The sequence below is a fragment of the Perognathus longimembris genome, chromosome 20 (genome assembly GCF_023159225.1).
Source record: "Perognathus longimembris pacificus isolate PPM17 chromosome 20, ASM2315922v1, whole genome shotgun sequence".
NCBI lineage: Eukaryota > Metazoa > Chordata > Mammalia > Rodentia > Heteromyidae > Perognathus > Perognathus longimembris.
The window spans coordinates 20453148-20476444 of NC_063180.1; the positions used below are offsets into that span (position 1 = coordinate 20453148).

At 54.6% G+C, this 23297-nt stretch overlaps 1 protein-coding gene across 2 annotated transcripts; it reads left to right on the top strand.

Annotated features, from left to right (window-relative positions):
* The first annotated feature begins 632 nt into the window (after positions 1 to 632).
* On the top strand, positions 633 to 22020 carry Nectin2 (nectin cell adhesion molecule 2). Of its 2 annotated transcripts, XM_048368927.1 has the most exons (9): positions 633 to 944; positions 9512 to 9874; positions 11613 to 11912; positions 12651 to 12768; positions 13080 to 13228; positions 18234 to 18387; positions 20047 to 20110; positions 20302 to 20388; positions 20943 to 22020. In XM_048368927.1, exons 1-9 carry the CDS (start codon positions 851 to 853, stop codon positions 21213 to 21215), a joined length of 1602 nt encoding a protein of 533 aa, XP_048224884.1. In that variant the 5' UTR covers positions 633 to 850; the 3' UTR covers positions 21216 to 22020. The 2 variants fall into 2 exon arrangements, with proteins under 2 accessions (XP_048224884.1, XP_048224885.1); XM_048368928.1 differs by lacking the exons at positions 18234 to 18387; positions 20047 to 20110; positions 20302 to 20388; positions 20943 to 22020 and adding an exon at positions 15429 to 16239.
* Positions 22021 to 23297: the final 1277 nt, after the last annotated feature.

The following is a 23297-nucleotide window of genomic DNA, read 5'->3' on the forward strand; positions in this document are numbered from 1 at the left end:
ACAAAGAAAGATCCGAAACACGGCGACACGGATGCGTCAGTCCTGAAGGACCATCCCCCCCGCCACACACACAAGCACACCCCGAGACCATAACCCGGAGACCAGAGATAGAGACCACAGCGAGGAAAGGCAGAGACGTCCAGAGTAACAGAAATCTAGAAAGGAACGGGGCACGCCCCCCCCCAGACCGTAACAGAGATCATTAGAAAGAGACAAGGGTACCCCGAAAGCTGCCCGTGGCACGAGCCCGGACGTGGAGCCCGGGGCACACCGGGGGGGCGGGCCCACGGAAGCCCACGTGACTCCCGCAGGTGTGATGGGCGGCAACGGAGGCTGAGGCTCCATGGGACAGAGGGGACAAAATACCCCGATGGGGGCGTGGCTTTGGGGGCGTGGCCTCAAGAGGGCGGTGACGGCCGGAAGTCTCGGGAGGCGTGGTCAGAACCTGCGTGCCCCGGCCAATCGAGAGGGCTGGAAGAGCTCAGGGCGGGGGGCGTGTCCATAACGCAGTGGGCGGGGCTTGAAAATGCCAAGGGGCGTGGCCAGGGGATCCGAAACGGGCACGGCCGGAGCCCTAGCTCGGCGCCGCGGGGAGGGACACCGGGAGAGGGGGCGTGTCCTGTGACGTCAGCGAGTACGGATCGCCACAACTAACCCCGGGGCTGGGGGCGCGGATCCAGAGCGGGGCGCGCGAAGCTGGAGCCGGGAGAACCCATCTGCGTGGACCGTGCGGGGCGGGAACCGGGCTGGAGACGAATTCTGCAGACACCTGCTGGCCCTCCCTGCCGATCGGTGCACACATAGTGGCACGCAGGCCCCCGCCCGGGCCCAGACCCCTCCCGGGCCCTCCATGGCCCGGGCCGCAGTCCTCCCACCGTCCAGACTGTCGCCAACACTGCTGTTGAGGTCATTGCTGCTGCTGCTGCTGCTGCTCCGGGAAACAGGTGCGAGGCCGCGGATGCCCTTCCCTTCCCTTCCGAGGGGGCGGAAGCCTGGGCACCTTCCCCCATGCTCCTCGCGCCCACTTCCAGGCCAGCCCCACCCACTCACGTCCCTCTACCCCCTTCTCTATCCGAGCTCCCCGATCCCTCCTCTCACCCCCTTCCTAGCCCCACCCACCCCTCCTACCCCAGCTTCCTCCGATCCCCGTGCCGAAGGGGTTAAATCCGAGGTCCGTCGGAGGCCGCGCACCCCCTCCCCACCCTGCGCCGACCGGGAATCTGGGTTTCCGTCTCCGCCGCCCCCCCTCAGGAATGTGGGGAATGTGGTCCCCCATCCCCCTTAATTTTTCCTTCTTGGGGCGTCTGAGGCCCCGGTAAGATTGGGGGGGCAGTGACTGGGGTTCCCGCGGAGAAGGGGCGGGAAGCTCGGACTTTGGGGCCCTGAGCGGTGGGGAGGACCGTCCTAAGGCGAGCTCCTACCCCAGGCTCTGGGGGGTGGCCTGAGTAGAATTGGGGTGGGGGGGCTCATGTTTGTGGGGTGTCGGTTTAATTGTGAGCAGGGTTCTCTGTCTGCTCTGGGGTCCTAAAGGTAGAGATGGGGTTGGGAGGCTCCGACTGGACGGTGAGCAGGGAAGGTCTTGAGACTCAGATCCTCAGGTGGCCATGGCGACCCCGTCCTGCGGCCTGCTGATAGAAGTGAGGACCCTCCCGCCCCCAGGCCCGCTCTGACTGGAGCTGGGAACAAGGTGTTGATCGGCTGTGCCTAGTGGGGAGCCCCCCTCTCCGGGAAGACTTCCCTGGGGAAGTTTTCCGGGTATCGCTTTCGCCCAGCCCGGGAGGGGAGGGAGAGCGGCGCGGGGAGGGCGCGGTGGCCGCTCGGGGCTGCGGGTTCCACACTCCGGGTCGGTTTCGGTGGCCTTATCTTTGGCCCGCCTTTGTCCTCCCAGCCTCTTGGGGGGGGGCGGGTTTGGAACCCTGCCTGGCTAATCCCAGCGTCCCCTCTCCACCCCCACTGGGGAGGGAGGGGCCCCGGGGTGGGGGAGGGAGGGGCGGGGAGGAAACAGGTGTAGCTGCGCGGCCCGCCCCTCGCAGGTGGCCTGGCCGTGTGTGCTCCCAGCTCGAAACTCCGGGATACTGGTGTCGCCCAATGGCTGGGACTGAAAACGGGGCTCCGGAGGCTCTGGGAGGGGGCCACTGCTGTCTCTCCACTAGTCTCATTATTTGTTCTTTGATGTCGGGGATCTGACCTATGACCTGCCTCTTCTACCCCTGGGCCTCTTCCTCCTAGGGAGGCCCGGTAGGGAGAGGGGATCAAAATTCACCCCTGGGCTGACAAGTCTTGGACTGGAGGAAAGCCTTTACTTAGAGTGGGTGTTCATAGAAGGTTCCAGATCCCCCTCTCCCCTTCAGGAAGCAAGTCTTGGTTTGTGCAGATGAGGAAACAGGCACTTAGAAAGGACTGGCCACTTTTGCCAGGGCTCACGGCCTGCTAAGCCAGCACAGAGAGCGCTCAGTCAGCACTTCTGGGCTGTTGGCTGAGCAGGTGCTCGTCACACTTATTTCTTCTTTTGTAAAACCCAGGACAGACCCTTCCCTGTGGGAACAAGGGGACCATTAAATCCTGTCCCTGTGGGATGGATGGCCCTTGATGTCTTGAGAAAGATGAGAAGGGGCTTTCTCTTTCCTAACCTTCCATCTTCAGCCTCTGCTGTCTGTCTGTCTTGCTCTGCCTCCTCCCTCTGTCTTTCTCTGCCTCCATGTCTCTCTGCCTTCCCCTTACATGCCCTCCTCCTGGAATGGGGGTGCACCACCTGGACCTCTGCCTGGGCCTGCTCCCCCCCCTTCCTCTTTTCCTCCCTAGCTTTTTCTGTGCTCTCCTCCCTGTCAGCCAGGCAGGCAGCAGTGGGGGAGGGGAGCCAAGGGGACTCCAGGCCTGGCTGTCTCTTCTTGTTAGGGAAGGGGGACTGAGCAGAAGGGGGGGGGGCATTCAGGGAGACAGGGAGGGAGGGATACACAGACAGAATAAAAATACAGGAATGGGGCTAGAAGCCAGTGGGGGGCGAGGGGATATCTGACCCAGGTATGGGGTGGAAGACAGAGAAGAGAGATGGAGGAGTGGGAAACAGTCCCCTGGGGATGAGGACAGGGAGGAACAGAGTGGGGGAGGGGAGTGAGACAGGGGCACCAGAGTGAAGGCAAGGGACTGGCAAAGGAGAAGTAACTGAGAGGCTTGCAGTAGAGGGTCCCCACGGACCCCAATTGAGGGAGAGTGCGGGTGCTGTGACCCACGGTTCAGGGCCCCAGCCAGCCTGGAGGAGGCCCAGCAGCCTGTGGGGCCGTGGGGAGGGACAGAGAGTTTCACAGGAGGCCCAGCTCCCCCGCCCCTGCCTGGGACTCTTGTTACATTTTTAATGTCTCAGCGCTGTTGAGAAATGGAGCAGAGCGGGGAGGAAGAGAGGGGACCTGAGATGGCTGAGTGGAGAAAGTGTTTCAGATATAAAAAAGATTTTCATTGCCAAACATCTTGGGTGATCAGACACCCCCCCCCCCCCGCCCCAGGAATCTGGCCACAGAGAAGATTGAAGACACTGGGAGGCCCCCACACCCTGGAGCTTCAGATTCATAGTTAAAAGAGGGCAAGAAGGATTCCAAAGCTGGGTATAGTAGCATCTACATGTAATCCCAGCTAATTTAGGAGGCTCAGGCTGGAGAATCTAGAGTTTAAGACCAGCCCAGGCAAAGTTAGTGAGACCCTGTCTCAAAGACAAAGAGGAAAAGAAAAGGACTAGAGCTGTGACTTAAGCAGTAGAGCACCTGCCTACGCAAGTGCAAGACTGAGTACTGCAAAGAAAAGGAGAGAGAAAAGAGTCAGGGATGTGGCCATCTTTGTGGCTACCAAGAGTGTCCTAAAATTGTGCGGACAGAGCACAATTCTGAATGAACTGAAAGACGCTAAACTTCATGTTTTAAATGAGTCAGGCACTGGTGGCTCCCACCTGTCTTCCTAGCCACTCAGGAGGCTGAGATCCGACGAGCACAGTTCAAGGCCAGCCGGGGGCAAGAAAGTCCATGAGACTCTTCTCTCCCATGAATCACTAAAAAGCTGGAAGTGGAGCTGTGGCTCAAGTGGTAGAGCTCCAGCTAAGAGTGAAGTTAATCATGGACAGGGATGAGAAAGAGGGAGAAAGAGGGAACTGATGTTACTAAACCAAAGGAAAGTAATATACGTATCACCTGAAATGGAAGAAATGGTTTTATTGTTAAAGTTCATACAGTATATAAGCTATATAGAGTAGAATGATAAGTTTCATTGTTGTGAAGGTTAAAATGTGTACTGTGAAATATATGTAGTAACTTAAACTCAATAAAAAAATTTTTTTTAAAAAGGGTGGACTGGGAATGTGGCTTAGTGGTAGAGTGCTTGCCTCGCATGCATGAAGCCCTGGGTTCAATTCCTCAGCACCACATATGCAGAAAAAGCCAGCTCACTCAAGAGCTAACTCAAGAGGTAGAGTGCTAGCCTTGAGCAAAAGAAGCTAAGGGACAGTGCTCAGGCCCTGAGTCCAAGCCGCAAAAAAGAGTGAAGTTAAGAGCATGAGAAACTGAGCTCAAGCTCTGGGACTGGCAGAAAAGGGAATAAATGAATAAGCAAATAAATACATGAACTGGAGCAGGAAGGGGAGGGAGGAGCCGCAGGCCCCCAAGAATGACAGATTTGAACCTAAAGCAGAGAGATGTTTCTAGAAAAGGAGTTTTGGAGATCACACTGAGGTGTGAATTCCCAGACGGATGTGGGAGTGTGGGAGGGAGAGGCCTGCCTCAGGCCACTGCAGTGGATGGGGAGGACTGCCCCCTCCCCCCCTCCCCCCCCCCCATAAAGGACTTGAAGGCTCCTGGCCAGACAGCCCAGAAATGCATACCCAGCCCTGGGTCCTGGCCCTGCTTGCACTCACCACCCCCCAGACCGCCTCTGGGTTTCCGCTGTGGAGGTGGGCACCATGATTAATGTAATTAATTAATTAACCTGGTGGTTGAGAGAGCAGCTGGGGATTGAGCTCAAAGCACTTCCGCCTTTCAAAACCTCCAGACCTGCCCCACCCTGCGTGGAGAAGGGGGTCACCAGGTTTTTATAGTTGTCCTGAGGAGCCAGCCCACTGGCTCATAGCCTCCTCCCTCAGACCCAAGGATCTAGGCCCCAGCCTCCTCCCTCAGATTTAGGAATCCTAATTCCAACCTCTGCCTGCAGACCCAGCAGACCCAGGCAGGACTCCTGGCCCCCACCTCCTCCTCCAGGGCCCAGGTGGTCTCCCTGAGCCTCCTGTCTGTCTTGGTCACCAGTCCTGCATCCTACAGTCCAGGACTCCCTATCCCAGTTCACTGAAGTCCTCCCTGGGCCTCCGTGGACCCTGGGCCCTACAGGAAGCCGGACGGCTAGTCTACAGGGACAGAGGAAGTGTGTTCAGGGACCCGACCTATCCCCCACATAAAGCTGTCACCGGCAATCTGAGCAGGCACACACAGCACCCCACAGCCATGCTCCCCCGGCTGCGGGATTGCACACATCCCCACCAAGGTCATGGCCACAGCCACCGCCTGGCCACCCGGTGCTAGACAACAGGGTCCAGCTTCCAGGTCCGCCATCTTCTGTTCTTTCCCTGCCTCCATCTGACCTGCAGGCCATCAGGCCCTTGGCCAGACCACCTCCCTCCATAGCCTGTCAACCCCTCTCTCCCCTCTCCCCTCCTCCCCATACCCAATCTCACACTCCCATTCTAGAAGGTTCCAGTCCAGGACCCCAATGCCGTCCATCCTCAGGCACCTTGCTTTTCTTTGTTCCTTTGCTCCTTCCTTCCTTCCTTCCTTCCTTCTTTCCTTCCTTCCTTCCTTCCTTCCTTCCTTCTTGCCTTCCTGCCTTCTTGCCTTCCTTTTTTCCAGTCCTAGGGCTTGAACCCAGGGCCTGACACTGTCCCTAGGCTTCTTTTGCTCTAGGCTGGTGCTCTACCACTTGAGCCACAGCTCCACTTCTGGCTTTTTGGTGGCTCAATGGAGATAAGAGGTTTGCAGATTTTCCTTCCTGGGCTGACTTTGAGCCTTGATCCTCAGATCTTAGCCTCCTGAGTAGCTGGGATGACAGGAGTGAGCCACTGGGCCCCAGCCCCCGGCTTATCAGGCAGCTTTCTAGAGCCCCAGCTTCGCCCTGTTCCTCCCTGAGGTTATAATGCCATGGCTCCCAGCCTGAGCCTGTGTGATCTAATGCAATTTTGACTCTCAATCTTGATCTCATTCGTTCATTAAGCACGTGGATGGGCGGGGAGTCTGTGGGGCTCTGAGGATACAGCCCCAAGTGGAAGGGACAAAGAACTCTTGCCCCTTGGGGCACCTGTCAAGTGGGGAAGACAGACAGGATTTTCCCAGTCATGACCTGGTGCTTAATTAGGGAAAAGAAAGCCAGGTTCAGAATGTCCTTATTGACTGGTTGGTCAAGGAATGTGGCCAAAAGGCCCTAGGGGATGTGAGGAGAAGGGAGAACAAGCAAGCAAAGGCCAGGCAACAATGCCTTTGGCTGTGTGAGGGACTAAACTCCTCCAGGTAAATGGTGGGAATGCAGGGGGTGGATTGATTTGGGCTGGCATGTGGACCACCTTGGGTCTCATAGGCCTTGTGTGAGTGTGAGTGTGTGTGTGTGTGTGTGTGTCTCCATGTGTCCATCTGTGTTCAGCACTGTGGCTGAACTCAGGGCCTGGGCATCGTCCCTTAGCTTTTCCACTCAAGGCTGGTGTTGTACCACTTGAGCCACTCCTCCAGTTCCTGTATTTTTGCCAGTTAATTGAAGATAAGAGTCTCACAGACTACGCACCTAGGCTGGTCTCAAACCTCAGTCATCTGATCTCAGCCTCCTGGGTAGCTAGGATTACGGGCGTCAGCTACCAGCACCGCTTCCCTTTGCCCCTTATGAGGCAAGCAATCTACCACTAGGCTATATTCCCAGCCAGCTTCTCCCCTTATATCATAGTTCCATAGGAAGACATGTTCTCTCTCTTTCTCCATAGTACATACACACACATACAAACACTTATGTGTGTACATGGGTAAATTTGCATATGTTCATGTGTGTCTTTGTATGCCCGTGTTTGAGTGTGTGTGTGTGTGTGTGTGTGTGTGTGTGTGTGTGTGTGTGCACCAGTCTTGGGGCTTGAACTCATGGCCTGGGCGTTGTCCTTGAGCTCTTATGCTCAAGGCTAGCACTTTACCACTTTGATCCATGGCTCCACTTCTGGTTCTTGAGTGGTTTATTGGAGATAAAAATCTCACAGATGTTCCTGCCTAGGCTGGCTTTGAACCAAGATCCTCAGATCGTGGCCTCCTGAGTCCCCAGGATTACAGGTGTGAGCGCTGGCATCCAGCCACATGTCTGTCTTTTAAGTCTAGCTTCCTCAGAAGAACCAAAGCCTAGGGTATTTGGCATTTGGGGCTTGCTTGTTTTGCTAACAGGACATCCTCTTTTCTGGGATGCTGGGCTGGGGTCTCCCCTGCCTGCAGTCCCCCAGCTGCAGCTCCAAAGGGATTCTGTGTGTGGCTGGAGGTATGTCCTGTCCCGTAAGATGGGACAATAACCCTCGTCCCCACACTAACCTGGGCTGAAGTACCACCATCACCCCAACCTCCAGGTGTGTTCATAACGAGCTCTCACCTTGAGTCTCCAGCAGCCTACATGCCATTCAGTCCTTAACACACACCAGAGAGGCAAACACTATCATTGTCATTTACAGCTGAGAAACTGAGGCACCAAAATGTTAAGTCACCTGCTCAGATAGGGTGAGGATTTGAACATACATATTCTGAATCCTTGCATTGCACTAAAAGGGAGAAAGCCAGGCTTTTGTGATAGAGTGCTTACCTAGCATGCCCAAGGTCCCTGGGTTCTGGCCTCAGCACTGAAAAAAACATCACACACACACACACACACACACACACACACACACACACACACACACACACACACACACAGAGCCCAAAAACAAAACAAAAAAGCAGGGGGCTGTTTAAAACAGGCTGAATATGGCAAGTGACAAGAGTGCTTGCCTTGTATACATGAAGCCCTGGGTTCGACTCCCACATATATAGAAAATGGCCAGGAGGGGCTGGGGATATGGCCTAGTGGCAAGAGAGCTTGCCTCGTATACATGAGGCCCTGGGTTTGATTCCCCAGCACCACATATACAGAAAACGGCCAGAAGTGGCGCTGTGGCTCAAGTGGCAGAGTGCTAGCCTTGAGCAAAAGGAAGCCAGGGACAGTGCTCAGGCCCTGAGTCTAAGGCCCAGGACTGGCCAAAAAAAAAAAAAAGAAAGAAAATGGCCAGGAGTGGCACTGTGGCTCAAGTGGCAGAGTGCTAGCCTTGAGCAAAAAGAAGCCAGGGACAGTGCTCAGGCCCAGGACTGGCAAACACAAAACAAACAAAAACCCAGAGAAGATAAATGACAGGCTGAGATATGAATGCATTCCGTTCACACAAACATTCATATCCAGGCATAGTGGCTCATGCCTGGAATCCCAGCTATTTGGGAGATCGAGTAGAAGGATGTCACAATGAGGCCAGCCCAAGCAAAACTTCTTGAGATCCTCTCTCAAACACCAGTTGAACATGGCACACATCTTCAATCCCAGTTCCTCAGGGGGCAGAGGTAGGAGAATTGATGTCTGGGCAAAATCAGGAGACTCTTACCAACTAAACTGGGCCAGGTGTTGGGGGCTCAGGCCTGTAATCCTAACTACTCAGGAGGTTGCCAGCCTGGGGAAGGAAACTCCATGAGACTCTTATCTCCAATTAACTAGAAAACCAGGAGTGGGACTGTGGCTCAAAATGGTAGAGTGCTAGCCTAGAGTGAAAAAGCTCAGCGACAGCATCCAGGCCCTGAGTTCAAGCCCTATGACTGACCAAAACAAAACAAAAAACACCAGACTGGGGTGTGGTCCAAGTGCTTACAGCACCTATCTAGCATGTCTGAAGCCCCGAGTTCAATCCCCACTGTGGTTAAAAACAACATATTAACCACCAGAAGAACAAAAGCCAGATATAGAGCTGTGGCTCAAGTGATAGAGTGCTAGCCTTGAGCAAAAAAGCTCAGGGACAGTGCCCAGGCCCTGAGTTCAACCCCCAGGACAGATGACAGATACACAGACAGACACACAGACACACACACACACACACACACACACACACAGAGTTTTAAAAGGGACAAGAATATTCATAGACTACAAGCAGAAGTCTGAAAATCTATGTCTTCAGTTAATGAGCGCAGTGAGGTCCTGAGTTGAAGCCCCAGTACATGAACTTGAAAAGGAGGACAAGTATAGTGACACATACCTGTAATCCCAGCCCTCCAACAGGAAGAAAGATCGCCACCTACACTACATCCTGAGAGACCCCATCTTTAAGGCTGCGCAGGAGCGCGTGTCTCCCTAGTTCTCTAGGTCAGATCCAGGACCCACCCCCCACCCCCGTTTGCCCACCGTGTGGTAGGATGCTGCTCTGGAGGCCACAGCTGACCTCACCTCCTCTGTCCCCCAGGTGCCCAGGATGTCCAGGTGCAGGTGCTGCCCGAGGTGCGCGCTCTCCTGGGCGGCACAGTGGAGCTGCCCTGCCACCTTCTATCACACAGCCCCGGCGTCCGCATCACCCAGGTCACCTGGCAGCTCCTCAACTCCGCGGTGGCTGCCTTCCACCCCTCCTATGGCGTCCACTTCCCCAACCCGCAGTCCACCAAGGACCGCCTGTCCTTCGTCAGAGCCGGGGATGACGCGCAATCGGACCTGCGCGATGCCACGCTGGTCATCCAGGGACTGAAGGTGGAGGACGAGGGCAACTACACCTGCGAGTTCGCCACCTTCCCCAATGGCACTCGCCGGGGTGTCACCTGGCTCCGGGTCCTAGGTGAGCAGGCCGGGGAGCAGGGTGCTCCAGGGCGTCCTCCTGACCCTGTTGCGTCTCTTGATTGCAAGGGGCTTTGGGAACCATTATTTGGGAAATCGTTGTCAGAATACCCACTGTGCTACTCAGGAAGCTGAGATCTGAGGATCGCAGTTCAAAGCCAGCCTGGGCAGGAAAGTCCATGAGACTCTTTATCTCCAATAAGCTACTCAGAAAAAGCCGGGGAGGTGTCTGTGGTTCAAGTAGTAGGGTGCTAGCCTTGAGCACATAGAGGCTCAGGGATAGGGCCCTGGCCCCGGAGTTCAAGTCCCAGGACTTGGGGGGAGGGGGGGAATTAAACAAAGTGCCTACTATGTGCCTCCTGGTTTACAATGTTTGGGGGAAATATTCAGAAAAGCTCCTCTTGTGTGTGCCAATATGGATTTCAGCACTGGGGAAATCTTCAAACAGCACCTACTGTGGGCCTCCTCAGCCCTTTTGCTTTTTTGGGGGGAGGGGGTTGTTTGTCTTTATTGTTTTTGTTGGTCGTCAGGCTTGAACTCAGGACTTGGGCAGTTGTCCTTGAGCTTTTCTTTTCTTTTTTTCTCAAGGGTGGCACTTTACCAGTTGTGCTACAGTTCCATTTCTGCTTTTTTGCTGGTTGGTCTTGAAGTGTAATCCTCAGCTCTCAGCCACTTGAGCAGCTAGGATTACAGCTTCTATTGGCTGGTTGTTTTTGTTCCTAGGGCTTGAACTCAGGGCCTGGATGTTGTCCTTGAGCTTTTTTACTCAAGGCTAATGCGCTATCATTTGAGCCACAGCTCCACTTGTGGCTTTTTTGGTGGTAAATTGAAGATAAAAGAGTCTCATGGACTTAACCTGCCAAACCTGGCTTCAAGCCAAGATCCTCAGACCTCAGCCTCCCTGAGTAGTTGGGATGAGTATGAGTCCCTGGTACCCGCCTACCTCCTTTCCTTTTATCTCAATCTGGGAACATGTTGATTGTAGCCACATGAAAGCAGCAAAGTGGCTCTTTTAGCTGTACTTCCTGTCGAGCTCTGTTTGTTTGTCCAGTAGTTTTGAGGATTCACCCCAGGGCCACCCCCATCTGCTAGGCTCCTTCTGCCACTTGAAGAGCCTGCAGCCCCCTTAGTTTAGTATCTGGTTTCATAGGGTTCTGCTCTCTCCTGGTTGGCCGTGACTTAGTGATCCGTCCACCTCTGCCTCCTGAGAGGCTGGGATTATAGGAGGGAAGCTCCAAGCCCTCCATCTGTCATCAAACAGCAGAACAGGCAACATGGTAAAACTCAAGAGGGCACAGTGTGTGAGGGACACCCTTGTGGATTTCTTTACTTTCTTTGATCATATAACAGTCCCCAGGGCTGATACTTTATTTCTTCATGTATCCATCACAGAGGAAACAGAGTTGCAGCATGATTTGGGGAGCTGGGGGAGGGGCTGGTGACTCCCGCCTATCATCTTAACTACTCAGTAGACATCCTGGGCAGGAAAGCCCATGAGACTCTTATCTCTAATGAATCACTACAAAGAAACCAGAAGTGGCACTGTGATTCAAAGTGGTAGAGTCCTAGCTTTGAATGGAAAAAGCTCAGGGGCAGTGGCCAGGCCCTGAGTTCAAGTACCATGAATGACCAATTTAAAAAAAAAAAAAAAAACTCGGAGTGTTCCTGCATACAGGCAGTGGGGGCCCGTGCAGGGTGCTGAGGCAGGAATGACGTGCCCCCTTCTCTCCTGCTCCCAGCTCTGCCCAAGAATCACGCCGAAGCCCAAGAGGTCACCCTCAGCCTGGAGCCTATGCCTGTGGCCCGCTGTGTGTCCACGGGCGGCCGCCCACCTGCCCAGATCAGCTGGATCTCCACCCTGGAAGGTGGAGAGGCCAAAGAGAGCCAGGCGCCGGGGCCATACCTGGGCACCGTCACCGTCACCAGCCGCTACACCCTGGTGCCCTCGGGGCAGACGGATGGTGCGAAGATCACATGCAGAGTGGAGCACGAATGCTATGACAAGCCGGTCCTGCTGCCTGTCACACTGGCTGTACGCTGTGAGTGTGGGGTGCAGACCCCGTTCCCTCCAGTCCCCCATAACCATGACCTGTCAGCCACTAGGGTCCCCTTTGCCAGAGCCATCGCCAACCTCAGGCTGTAACCTGTAAGTGTGCGTGCGTGTGTGTGTGTGTGTGTGTGTGTGTGTGTGTGTGCACAGTGTGCACCAGTCCTGGGCTTTGTCCTTTTGCTTTTTTTTTCTTTTGGCCATGTGGGGCTTGAACTCAGGGCCTGGATGCTGTACCTGAGCTTTTCTGCTCAAGGCAAAGTGCATTCTACCGCTCGAGCTCCACTTCTGGTTTTCTGGTGGCTCATTGGAGATAAACGGCACAAGGACTTTTCTGCCCAGGCTGGCTTTGAACTGTGATCCTCACATCTCGGCCTCCTCAGTAGCCAGGATGGCAGGCGTGAGCCGCCGGTACCTGGCTGTCCCTTCATTTCCTTTTCACTCTGCCCTGCTGCTGTACCGCTTGAGCCAGGACCCCAGCCTCAGCTCCCAGGGCGGCCTCCCAGCTCCTTCACCCAGATCCTGGCAAGTTCTCCCCGGTCAGCCAGCACTGCTCCAGGTCACCCTATCCTCAAAGCCTTGGCCCGGGGCCACCACCACCCCTGCTGGGTCACCAGGTCACCGCCGCGCCTTCCTCCTTCCCAGCCACTGTGTCAGCAGTGACACCCCGCCCACGGCCGCCCTGTCCCCCTGGTGTCATCCCCGCCCCTGAGCAGCCCCCTCTCTCCAGACCCCCCTGAGGTTTCCATCTCCGGGTATGACGACAACTGGTACTTGGGCCGCACCGAGGCCACCCTGACGTGCAGCGCTCGCAGCAACCCCGAGCCCACGGGCTACGACTGGAGCACGTGAGTCCTGGAGGCCCCCAGGGCTGAGGGAGGAGGCCAGGCCGGGACCCCTGGGTCCATGGGAAGAAGGCTGGGGCCTGAACCCCCTGGTCTGAGGGAGGAGGTTGAGGTCTGGGCTCCTGGATCTAAGGGAGAATGCTGGGCATGCAGCCCTAATCCGAGGAAGGAGGCTGAGTTGGCGCCTCTAAATCTGAAGGAGCAGGGCTGTGGCCTGGACCCTAGGTTCTGAGGGAGAAGGCGGGCTGGCTTCGGGGGGCCTCCATGGATGAGGAGGCCCCTGAGGCTCTCTCCCCGCCCTCACCGGCCCCCAGGGTCTCGGGCGTGTTCCCCACCTCTGCCGTGGTCCAGGGCCCCCGGCTGCTCGTGCACTCGGTGGACCGAGAGGTCAACACCACCTTCATCTGCACCGTCACCAACGCTGTAGGCACTGGGCGGGCCGAGCAGCTCATCGTGCTCAGAGGTAAGTTGCGTGCGGTCTCCCCCAGTGGACTCCTTGATGTCTCTCACTTTGAAGTTCAGGGCTGTGCTGTGTTCAGAGCTGCCATCTGGGAAGGGAGGGCCTCAGACCCACCTCACTCTGGACAGGGGGTAACAGGGACGCTACGGGGGGGCAGGATGGAATGCCAGCCAGGCTACAGCTGGGGCAAGATACACCCCAAAATTTGCACCAAGCAACCCAGAGCCACAACACCCTAGTTTCCTGAGCCCCAACTTAGAAATAGATCAGAGCTGGTCACTTGCTGTTCAAAGCTACTCTCAGGGAAAGAAAGTCCCTGAGACTTTTCTCCAATGAACCACCAGGAAACTGGAAGTGGTGCTCTCGTTCAAAGTGGTAGAGTGCTAGCCTTGGGCAGGGACAGCACCCAGGTCCTGAGTTCAAGCCCCACGACTGACAGATCAGCCCAAGATGCACAGCCAGAGAGAAATGGGGGGCTGGGATGTGGCTCCACCATAGAGTGCCTGCCTTGCACAGAGAGGCCTTGGTGCCATTCCCAGCATGGCAAAGGGTGGCAGGATTAGCCCCTTGGTGGTGGTCATGCCTGTAATCCCAGCTACTCGGGAGGATGAGATCCTATAGATTGAGGCTCAGAACTAGCCAGGGCAAGAAAGTCTGTGAGACTTGTTTATCTCCAGTTAACCAGCAAAAAAGCTGGAAGTGTACCTGTGGTTCAAGTGGTAGAGCACCAGTCTTGAGTGATAAAGGTGGGGGTGGGGGGGAGAAAAAGTAGCTGGACACTGGTGGCTCACGCCTGTAATCCTAGCTACTTAGGAAGCTGACATCTGAGGATCACAGTTCAAAGCCAGCCCCCAGAGCAGGAAAGTCTGTGAGACCCTTATTTCCAATTAACCACCAGAGGGGCTGGGGATATGGTCTAGTGGCAAGAGAGCTTGCCCTCGTATACATGAGGCCCTGGGTTCGATTCCCCAGCACCACATATACAGAAAACGGCCAGAAGTGGCGCTGTGGCTCAAGTGGCAGAGTGCTAGCCTTGAGCAAAAGGAAGCCAGGGACAGTGCTCAGGCCCTGAGTCCAAGGCCCAGGACTGGCCAAAAAAAACAGTTAACCACCAGAAAACCACAAGTGGCTCTGTGGTTCAAGTGGTAGAGGACTAGCTTGAGCAAAAGAGCCCCATAACCAACCCCCAAAAAGGAAGAAAATACTAGAAGAAAGTCCTCCTCCAAGTCCTATTCCCCAGCCATAGACTGCGGCTCCCTCTTTCTTCAGTATGTACCCCCACATTTTCCCCTAGACAGTTTGGTGTGCCAGCTACCTTGGCTGCATCTACTCACTATGTTTGGTATTATAAGCAATCCCCTGGTGTTTTCAAGGTTATGGGGATATATATATATATATACAGATTTTATGCAAATATCAAGCTATTTTACATAAAGACTGGAAGGGAGGGGTACTCATTTCTGCTTGTGATACCTCTCCTGTCTGCCTGTCTAATTACGTACCGGGGCTAGAACTCAGGGCCTGAGCTTTGTTTGTTTATGTGTACTGAGGAATTGAACCCAGGCCTAGGCAAGCACTCTTGCCACTAAACCACATTCCCAGCCCCTAGGATCTGGGCTTCTTGCCATTCCAGGCTAGTGCGCTACCATTTGCACAACTTCAAATCCCTCTCCTCCAATCTGGGCCTCCTAACTGGGCTAGGATCACAGGCATGAGCCACCTGCACTCAGCCTTTAATTTTCTTTTGCAGTGCTGGGCACCTCCCACACGCTACCACCCATTTTTTTATTTTTTTATTTTATTTTTTGGAGGTGAAGGGCTTGAACTTGGGGCCTGTTACATTTCATTTTGGGGGACAAGGTATCCAAAACTTTACCAAGACTGACCACAAACTTAGGATTCTCTTACCTCAGTCTCCCTAGTGATGAAGATTACAGGCATGGACCACCAGGCTGGTGCAGCTTTACTTTTTTAAAGGAGATTGTATCTTGGGGATCACCACCTGGCCGCCCCCCCAATACCTGTACGAAGGCCTCCCCCAAATGAGAGATTGTGCATGCCCTCTCCACTTCCTTTCCGCCTCCTTCTCCCAGCCAGTCACCACCGATTCCTGTCACTAACCCTTGTGTCCTGAGTCCCCCCACTCCTCCCCCCAGATGCACCCTCTTGACTTTTATCTGTCTCTGTTTCTCTCTCTTCTCAGACACTCCCCAGGCCTCCTCCCGTGACGTGGGTCCGCTGGTGTGGGGGGCTGTGGGGGGAACGTTGCTGGTGCTTCTCCTTCTGGGGGGGGCCTTGGCTTTTGTCTTGCTGAGGAGGAAGAAGAGGAGGAAGAGCCCCGGAGTTGCAGGAGGAGGAGGCGGCGGGGGCAGTGGCGGCTACCGGGGATCCTACGATCCTAAGACTCAGGTGTTTGGGAATGGGGGCCCCGTCTTCTGGACACCGGACATCCCTAGTCCCAGGAGGCCGGATGGCAGGGAGGAGGAGGATGAGGATGAGGAGGAAGAGGAGAAGAAGGCTGAGGAAGGCCTCATGTTGCCTCCGTCCATGGTGCTCAAGGATGACATGGAATCCCATCTGGATGGTTCCCTCATCTCTCGCCGGGCGGTCTATGTGTGACACAAGGACACATGGATGGACAGACAGACACGCTCCTGCCTTGGCCCCCTGGCTGGCCACAGGCTCCACAGTGGTCGGACCAGTTCATCCTGCTGTTGAATCTGGAGGACAGAGGGGACAGTGGGAAGACACACCAGGCTCCTTTGGGCTCTGGGGAACACATGGGGGAATGGGAGACCCCAGGAGCTGCATGGTGCAACCCCTCCCCCACAAGGACCCCCTCTCAGAGACACGGCTTCGGCCCCAGCCCGCCCCTTGGTCTCTTGCCACTCAGGAGTTAATAAATGCCTTGGGGGTGAACTTGGAGGTGAATGGCATTCCATTCTTGGGGGTGTCTCGTAATACGTCCCTCCCTCTTTGGGAAGAGCATGTGGGGCAGGGACAGCTTAGTTCTGGGACTTAGGGACTCCCGGGAGCTGGGGGGCATTATGCCATGGTGCCCCCCCATTAGGCTAATGGGACTTGGAATTGGGGCTCAAAGTCTGGGACAGTTGGGTCTCTGTGTTCCAGTACAGGTGAGGGTGCAGCCAGGATGGAGATCTGAGCTCCCTGGGAAAGCAAGGCTGAGTACCTGGACCTCTGGGATTCTCTAAGGGGGATGGCAAGGGCCAGGAGGGCATGTAGAGGGGATCGGGCTGTGACCCCAGCCCCTGGCCCCCCTCCATTGCTGAAGATCTGGAGAAGGCAAAGGTTGCCCTCACCCTTTCTTGGAGCATCAAGATGGGCGGGGGGGGGGCAAGTGTGGGTACTGGGGATGCTGGGAGAATCTCATCCCTGCCTCCCCCTACTCTTGTGGCACTGGGAATGGTTCACCCACCAAAAAGAAAAAGAAAAAACCTAGAAAGCCAGAGACAGGGAGAAGAAGAGGCAGGTGTTGTCCCTACATGGACCAGCCCGGACCCAAGGATGACTTCACTCGGTGCCAACCTTCTCTGGACAAGGCTGAGTCCACGCCTGCCACCTAGGACCCAGCAGTGGCCTGGCTGGGCGGCTAGCCCCTGCCTTCCCAGGGCACCAGCCACAGATGCCCACAGGAAGAGCATGTTCAGGATGACGGGGGCGTGGCCTGAGTGCCTGCCGGGACCCCGCTGCCCCTCATACTGGAGCTCTGGAGAACGCAAGCCCCACACTGGATCCAGCCTGTGCCAGGAGCCTCATCTTCACCTGGGGGTGCCACAGTGGGGGTGCCATCAGGGTGACCCCGTGAGTCTCCACTGCTTGCACACCCGGTTCCCCAGGCAATTGGTGACTTAGACTCCCCAGACTAGGAGAAATGACACAGGTGATTAGGGAGTGATGGTAGTAACTACTCCCATGTGGAGAGACAGAAGTGAGAAATGGAAATGAAAAGAGTTGTGACAAAGGAGAGGCCCTGGGAAGCCAGGCACCCTTCACCCCTTCTGTTCATCTATGACAGACCCTGTCATGAATGAGGGGCTCCGCTGCCTGCCACTGCACAATGTCATCCAATTCTGTGACCTTTTAGGTGACCCTCTGGCTTGTCCCTTCCTTTATTGTGATCCTCTCTCCCTTCATTCTGGCCCAGCCCTGAGGTGTCCTTCCTGCTCTTTCAAAACACCAGAGGATGCCCCAGGACCTTTGCCCTGGCTATTCCCATTGCCTGTGACACTCTCCTGGCTTGCGCTTGCTTCTCCTTCAACTCTTTGTACATATGTATGTGTCCTTACATTAAAGCTCTGTCTGACTACTGTTGGGGATCCACTCAAAACACTTCTTCCTCTTACCTTAGCCACTCTGGATTTTGTGTGTGTGTGTGTGTGTGAGAGAGAGAGAGAGAGAGAGAGAGAGAGAGAGAGAGAGAGAGAGAGAGAGAGAAACGCCAGTGCTATAACCCAGGTGCTGTCCCTTGTTGTTTTTTATTTCTTTGGCTCAAGGCTGACACTTTACTATTTGAGCCACACCTCCACTTCTGGCTTTTTGGTGGTTAATTAGAGGTAAGAGTCTCATGGACTTTCCTGCCCAGGCTTGCCTTGAGCCTTGATCCTCATATTTGAGTTAGCTAGGATTAGAGGTGTGAGCTATTAGAGCCTGCTTAAACCCTCTACTACTGATCTCTATGTTCGGTCATTAAGACAGGTAGCCGAGGCTGGCCCTGACTTTCTAAACCTCCTGTCTCAGCCTCCCAAGTGCTGGGATTACAAGCACGTGCCACCATACCTAATCCACTCTTTATATGCTGTTGGCAAATGAACTTCTGTTCCAGGGAGGTGAACACTGAACATATTTGGCTCCCCACTGTCGATCATTTCCCCAACCCCCAAATACACCAACAACTGTGCTTACTGGCACTCAGCGAGGACCAGCTGGCACAAGGCAGGGGGGTGGTGACTTGAGGCTGGAGACCCTCACTTTGTCCTTCTCCTTGCAGAGACACCCAACACGGCAGGTGCAGGGGCCACGGGGGGCATCATCGGAGGGATGATTGCAGCCATCATTGCGACCGCAGTGGCAGTCACCGGCATCCTCATCTGCAGGCAGCAGCGGAAGGAGCAGAGGCTGCAGGGGACAGAAGAGGAGGAGGAGTGAGTGCTGGGTGCTGGGGACAGGCCGGAAGGATGGAACACTGGGCAGAGGCAGGGAAGGTGGGAGAGACACAGGAGAAATGTCACTGGGACTGCCAAGGAGCTCTGCTTGCTCTGAGTAGTCATCAGTGTCCGGATTTTTGTAATTCCTATGGCTCCTTCATTCACACTCAAATATGGCGGTCCACTCTCCCATCAAGGTCTTAAAGATAACCAGAACAGAGAGGATGTGACGACCCTGTAAAGTACAGCCCAAAGCGAGGAGCCAGTGGCTCACGCCTGTCATCTTAGCTACTCAGGAAGCTGGGATCTGAGGATCATGGTTCAAAGCCAGCCCTGGCACGAAGGTCTGTGAGACCCTTATCTCCAATGAACCACCAGAAAACCAGAAGTGGCGCTGTGGCTCAAGTGGTAGAGATGAGCTGAAGAGTTCAGGGACAGAGCCCAGGCCCAGAGTTCAAGCCCTATATCCCTTCTCATTTCCTATTGGCCAGAACCAAGTCACATGGTTGGTCCCACTGCTGCAAAGGAGCCTGGGAAATGTAGCCTATTCTGAGTGGCCATGGGCCCATGTTTAATCTCAGTAAGAAAACGAAGGGAGATTGGAGATCAAGAGTTTCAGGCTCTTTGCTACCTGAGCTGGCTTCGAACCATAATCCTCAGATATCAGCCTTCTGAGTAGTTAGGATAACAGGCATGAGCCACCAGGCTGGGCTAATAAGTAACACATAAATATCAAGCTCAGGCGGGGTGCTTGTGGCTCATGCCCATCATCCAAGCTACTCACAGGCTGAGATCTGAGGATCATGGTTCAAAGCCAGTTCATGGGCTGGGAATATGGCCTAGTGGCAAGAGTCCTTGCCTTGTATACATGAAGCCCTGGGTTTGATTCCTCAGCACCACATATATAGAAAGTGGCCAGAAGTGGTGCTGTGGCTCAAGTGGCCAGATTGCTAGCCTTGAGCAGAAAGAAGCCAGGGACAGTGTTCAGGCCCCGAGTTCAAGCCCCAGGACTGGCCAAAAAAAAAAAAAAGGCAGCCCAGGCTGGAAAGTCCGTGAGACTCTTATCTCCAATAAACCTCCAGAAAAACAGAAGTGGTGCTGAGCCTCAAGGTGGTAGGGCACTAGCCTGGAGTGAAGAAGCTCAAAGATGGGCTGGGAATGTGGCCTAGTGGCAAGAGTGCTTGCCTCCTATACATGAAGCCCTGGGTTCAATTCCCCAGCACCACATATATAGAAAACGGCCAGAAGTGGCACTGTGGCTCAAGAGGCAGAGTGCTAGCCTTGAGCAAAAAGAAGCCAGGGACGGTGCTCAGGCCTTGAGTCCAAGCCCAGGCCTGGCCAAAAAAAGAAGCTCAAAGACAGTAAGTACCCAGGCCAAGTTCAAGTCCCACAACCAACAAAAAAACAAAAAATAAAATACAAAAGCTCAGCAAGTTCCCTGAGGATGTGACTAGCAGTTTCTTTTCTGATCCATAAGAAATCAGGGATGCCTCCTGGAAGAGGAGGGACTCATGAGAGCAGTGGGGATGATGGCCAGACCTGGTACAGGAAGGTGAGACCCAGCCTTAGGGAGCATTTGTGCAGACATCCCCCCTGGAAAGGAGGCATTTTCAGAGCCGAACATCCACTTACTTGACCTGCCTCCTAATTTCACAGCCTGGAAGCTCCTCCGTCCTACAAGCCTCCAACCCCGAAGGCCAAGCTAGAGGAGGCTGAGATGGTGAGTTCTGTGGCCCAACGCTGAACCTACCTTTCCTTGTGGGGGCGGGGCTTGTCCACTGGATGGGAGGGGCCTGTCAGGCTAAGTGGGGTTGCCCTGGTGGGCGTGGTCTGCTAGGATAGGTGGGACAGGCAGGTGGAGAGAGTCATTGGAGAGAGGCATCCTGACCTGGTCTTCCTCTCCTGCCACAGCCCTCCCAGCTCTTCACCCTGGGGGCCTCTGAGCACAGCCCACTCAAGACCCCTTATTTCGACGCAGGTGGCTCAGGACCTGAGCAGGTATTTGGTCAGGGGAGGACAAGGGTGGCTTTGGGATCTGAGTTGATGGATGACATTTGAGAAGCTTTGAGGATTCCTTGAGGGAGGTCTGGGGTGAAAAGTCCAAGGACACGAGGTTAGACAGTTACTCTGTCACCGTGGATTGGTGACACAGGCACATGCTGTCCTTAGAGCTGGGAGACAACAGTGACTCCCCTCTGTGTTCCCCTGGAGGTCAGAGGGATCAGGTTTTGGAGGGTGAGAACCAAATCAAAGTTCAAATGCAGCTTAGGACTCAAGGTTAAGTAGCTGAATTCAAGTTTAAGGTCAATGATTCAAGGGTAAATAACTGGGAGGTCATAGGTCAAGGGTCAAGGTAAGATCCAGGAATGACCTTCAGAGGTCCATATTCTAGGTTTGGGTTACAGATTGATATGTACTTATAATTGTTCCTGTACAATGTCAGTTCAGAGGCAGAGGGGTGACTGTCATGCAGAGTTCAGGATTTGGGATCAAATGGCAGATTGGGATTCCATAATATTCAGGAGATGATGCAGACTTCCTGTCCTCTCCAGGAAATGCCTCGGTATCATGAGCTGCCCACCTTGGAAGAGCGGCCAGGGCACATGCTATTAGGGGCCACAAGCATGGCGCCCCCCATCCTGGTACCTCCAGCACCACCAGCTATAGATGGAGTTTCCTTAGATCTAGAAGATGAGGATGATGAGGAGGAGGACGAAGACTACTTGGACAAGATCAACCCCATCTATGATGCCCTGACCTACCCCAGCCCTTCTGATTCCTACCAGGGCAAAGGTTTCATTGTGTCCCGGGCCATGTATGTGTGAGCTGCATGCATGGCTTTGCCCTCTCCCCTCTCATCTTTGATCTCTTAGCTTTCTGTTAGGGGTCTAGTGGCCCTTAACCTCCAGCCAAGCCACGTCACTTAACACACTTCCAACTTAGTGGGTTCCACTATGACCTCTGCCCCAGAGAAACCTGCTGGGACATGGCAGTGGAAAGCTGGTGATTTTATCTCATGTGGCCGGGGGTGGGGGTAGCAAGGTTGTGTCTGAGCACCATCTCTGTCCCCAAGAATTCCTGATTGTGTGACCCTTACACCATACCACTCACCTCCCTTACACCCACAACTCCAGACCTCTCATTCCTTCTCAGGCAGTAATGGCCGCTGGGTCGGCAAGCACTGGGCATTAAGAGCTCCCTGCTGCTCAGACTTGAGCCCTCCAGGCAGCAGAGCTCCACCTGCCCTCCTTTACCCTGGCTCCCCAAAGTAGGAGGGAGACTTCCCCATTCCAAGGAGTTATATGCCCATCTCCCTCCTCCTGCAAGGAGTCTCTGATCCTTCCCTGAGCCCTGAGCCCCTATCATCCCAATTACCAGTGCTTCCCAGTGCTAGAAGGGGTCAGCCTTGTGGAGCTGGTATTTTGGCAGTCGTAGCTTTGGGAGAAACTTGCTGAAATCTTGACTACTGATGCCTTTTACTTTTGCCTAGTGGCATAAGACCTAAACATCCCTCTTTGGCAGGGCAAACATGGGCCACCTGGGTTAGGTGATATGATATTGTTTTGTAAGCTAGTATTTCCTACAAAAGAATTTATACTTTGATCAGGTGTTGTGTTTTCTGTGGGAAGTGGAGAGGGAAAGGGGGGGGGGAGACTACACAATTTGAATGGCTTGCAAACAAAAACAATCAAAGATACCCACCAAGAAAAGGAAAAATGACCAAGTCTTCAAAGATATGCCAAACCACCAACCAAACTGACCAATGAATGATAGTGTAAGGAGGCAACACAATCTGATGAGTAAAGACCAGAATAAACATAGCCGTCGATAGCTAAGAAGGGTCTAGATTGGCTGGGAGTGTGGCTTAGTGGTAGACTGCTTGTCTAACATGCATGAAACCCTGGGTTCGATTCCTCAGCACCACATACACAGAAAAGGCCAGAAGTGGCACTGTGGCTCAAGAGAGCACTAGCCTTGAGCAAAAAAGAAGCCAGGGACAGTGCCTGGGCCCTTAATCCCAACCCCCAGACCTGGCCAAGAAAAAAGTGGGGGGGGGGGGTCTGGATTTTTTTTTTTTTTTTTTTTTTTTTTTTGCCAGTCCTGGGCCTTGGACTCAGGGCCTGAGCACTGTCCCTGGCTTCTTTTTGCTCAAGGCTAGCACTCTGCCACTTGAGTCACAGCGCCACTTCTGGCCGTTTTCTGGATATGTGGTGCTGGGGAACTGAACCCAGGGCCTCATGTATAGGAGGCAAGCACTCTTGCCACTAGGCCATATCCCCAGCCCTGGTGTCTGGATTTAATGGCTAAATTGCAGGTAAGGTTAGGCTGAAGACAAAACTAATATTTTACTCGGGCGCCAAGGCATGATGGATAATTTACCTGAATGAATGGAGGCAGAGACAAAGTAATGGATAATGGAGACAGGGGCAGGGTGGGTGCTGAGCCGGGGTCAGTGGAGCCAGCAACCACGTGATGGTCAATTAAAGAAAAGACCGGAAGACCCCTGGAGGTGACCAGGAAGAAAGGGGCCACAGGCAGTGGAAGCCATGAGAGCTGCAATGAATGAGGAGGTGCATGCTGGGTAATGGGAACTGAATGAATGGACGAAAGATAGAAGCCGCAGTGACGCCAGGTCAGACGGCATGATGGGTAACGGAAGGGGTGGGCCTAGGGGAACTGTGGCTTTAAGAGCTGAATGCGGGTCTTGTGGGTGAGCCAGGACCGGGGCTGGGTTCGCAGCACAGGCTAGGCATATCCCGCAGCACTGTGGGAAGGGCCAGCACTTCCGGCATTCAGTAGATACCTTCCCCTCCCTCCCACCCCGCCGCGGTGCCTGGTGGGTTGCGGGGCCTGACCTTGCTGCCTAGCAGCGTCTACCGCTCAACCAATCTTCACCGGTGTCCTTC

Excerpts from the sequence above, each read along its gene's own strand:
- Nectin2 (XM_048368927.1), top strand. The coding sequence starts at position 851 with ATGGCCCGGGCCGCAGTCCTCCCACCGTCCAGACTGTCGCCAACACTG. Across the intron at positions 9,875-11,612 it reads CACCTGGCTCCGGGTCCTAG|CTCTGCCCAAGAATCACGCC; the intron begins GTGAGCAGGCCG and ends TCCTGCTCCCAG. Across the intron at positions 18,388-20,046 it reads GGGACAGAAGAGGAGGAGGA|CCTGGAAGCTCCTCCGTCCT; the intron begins GTGAGTGCTGGG and ends CTAATTTCACAG.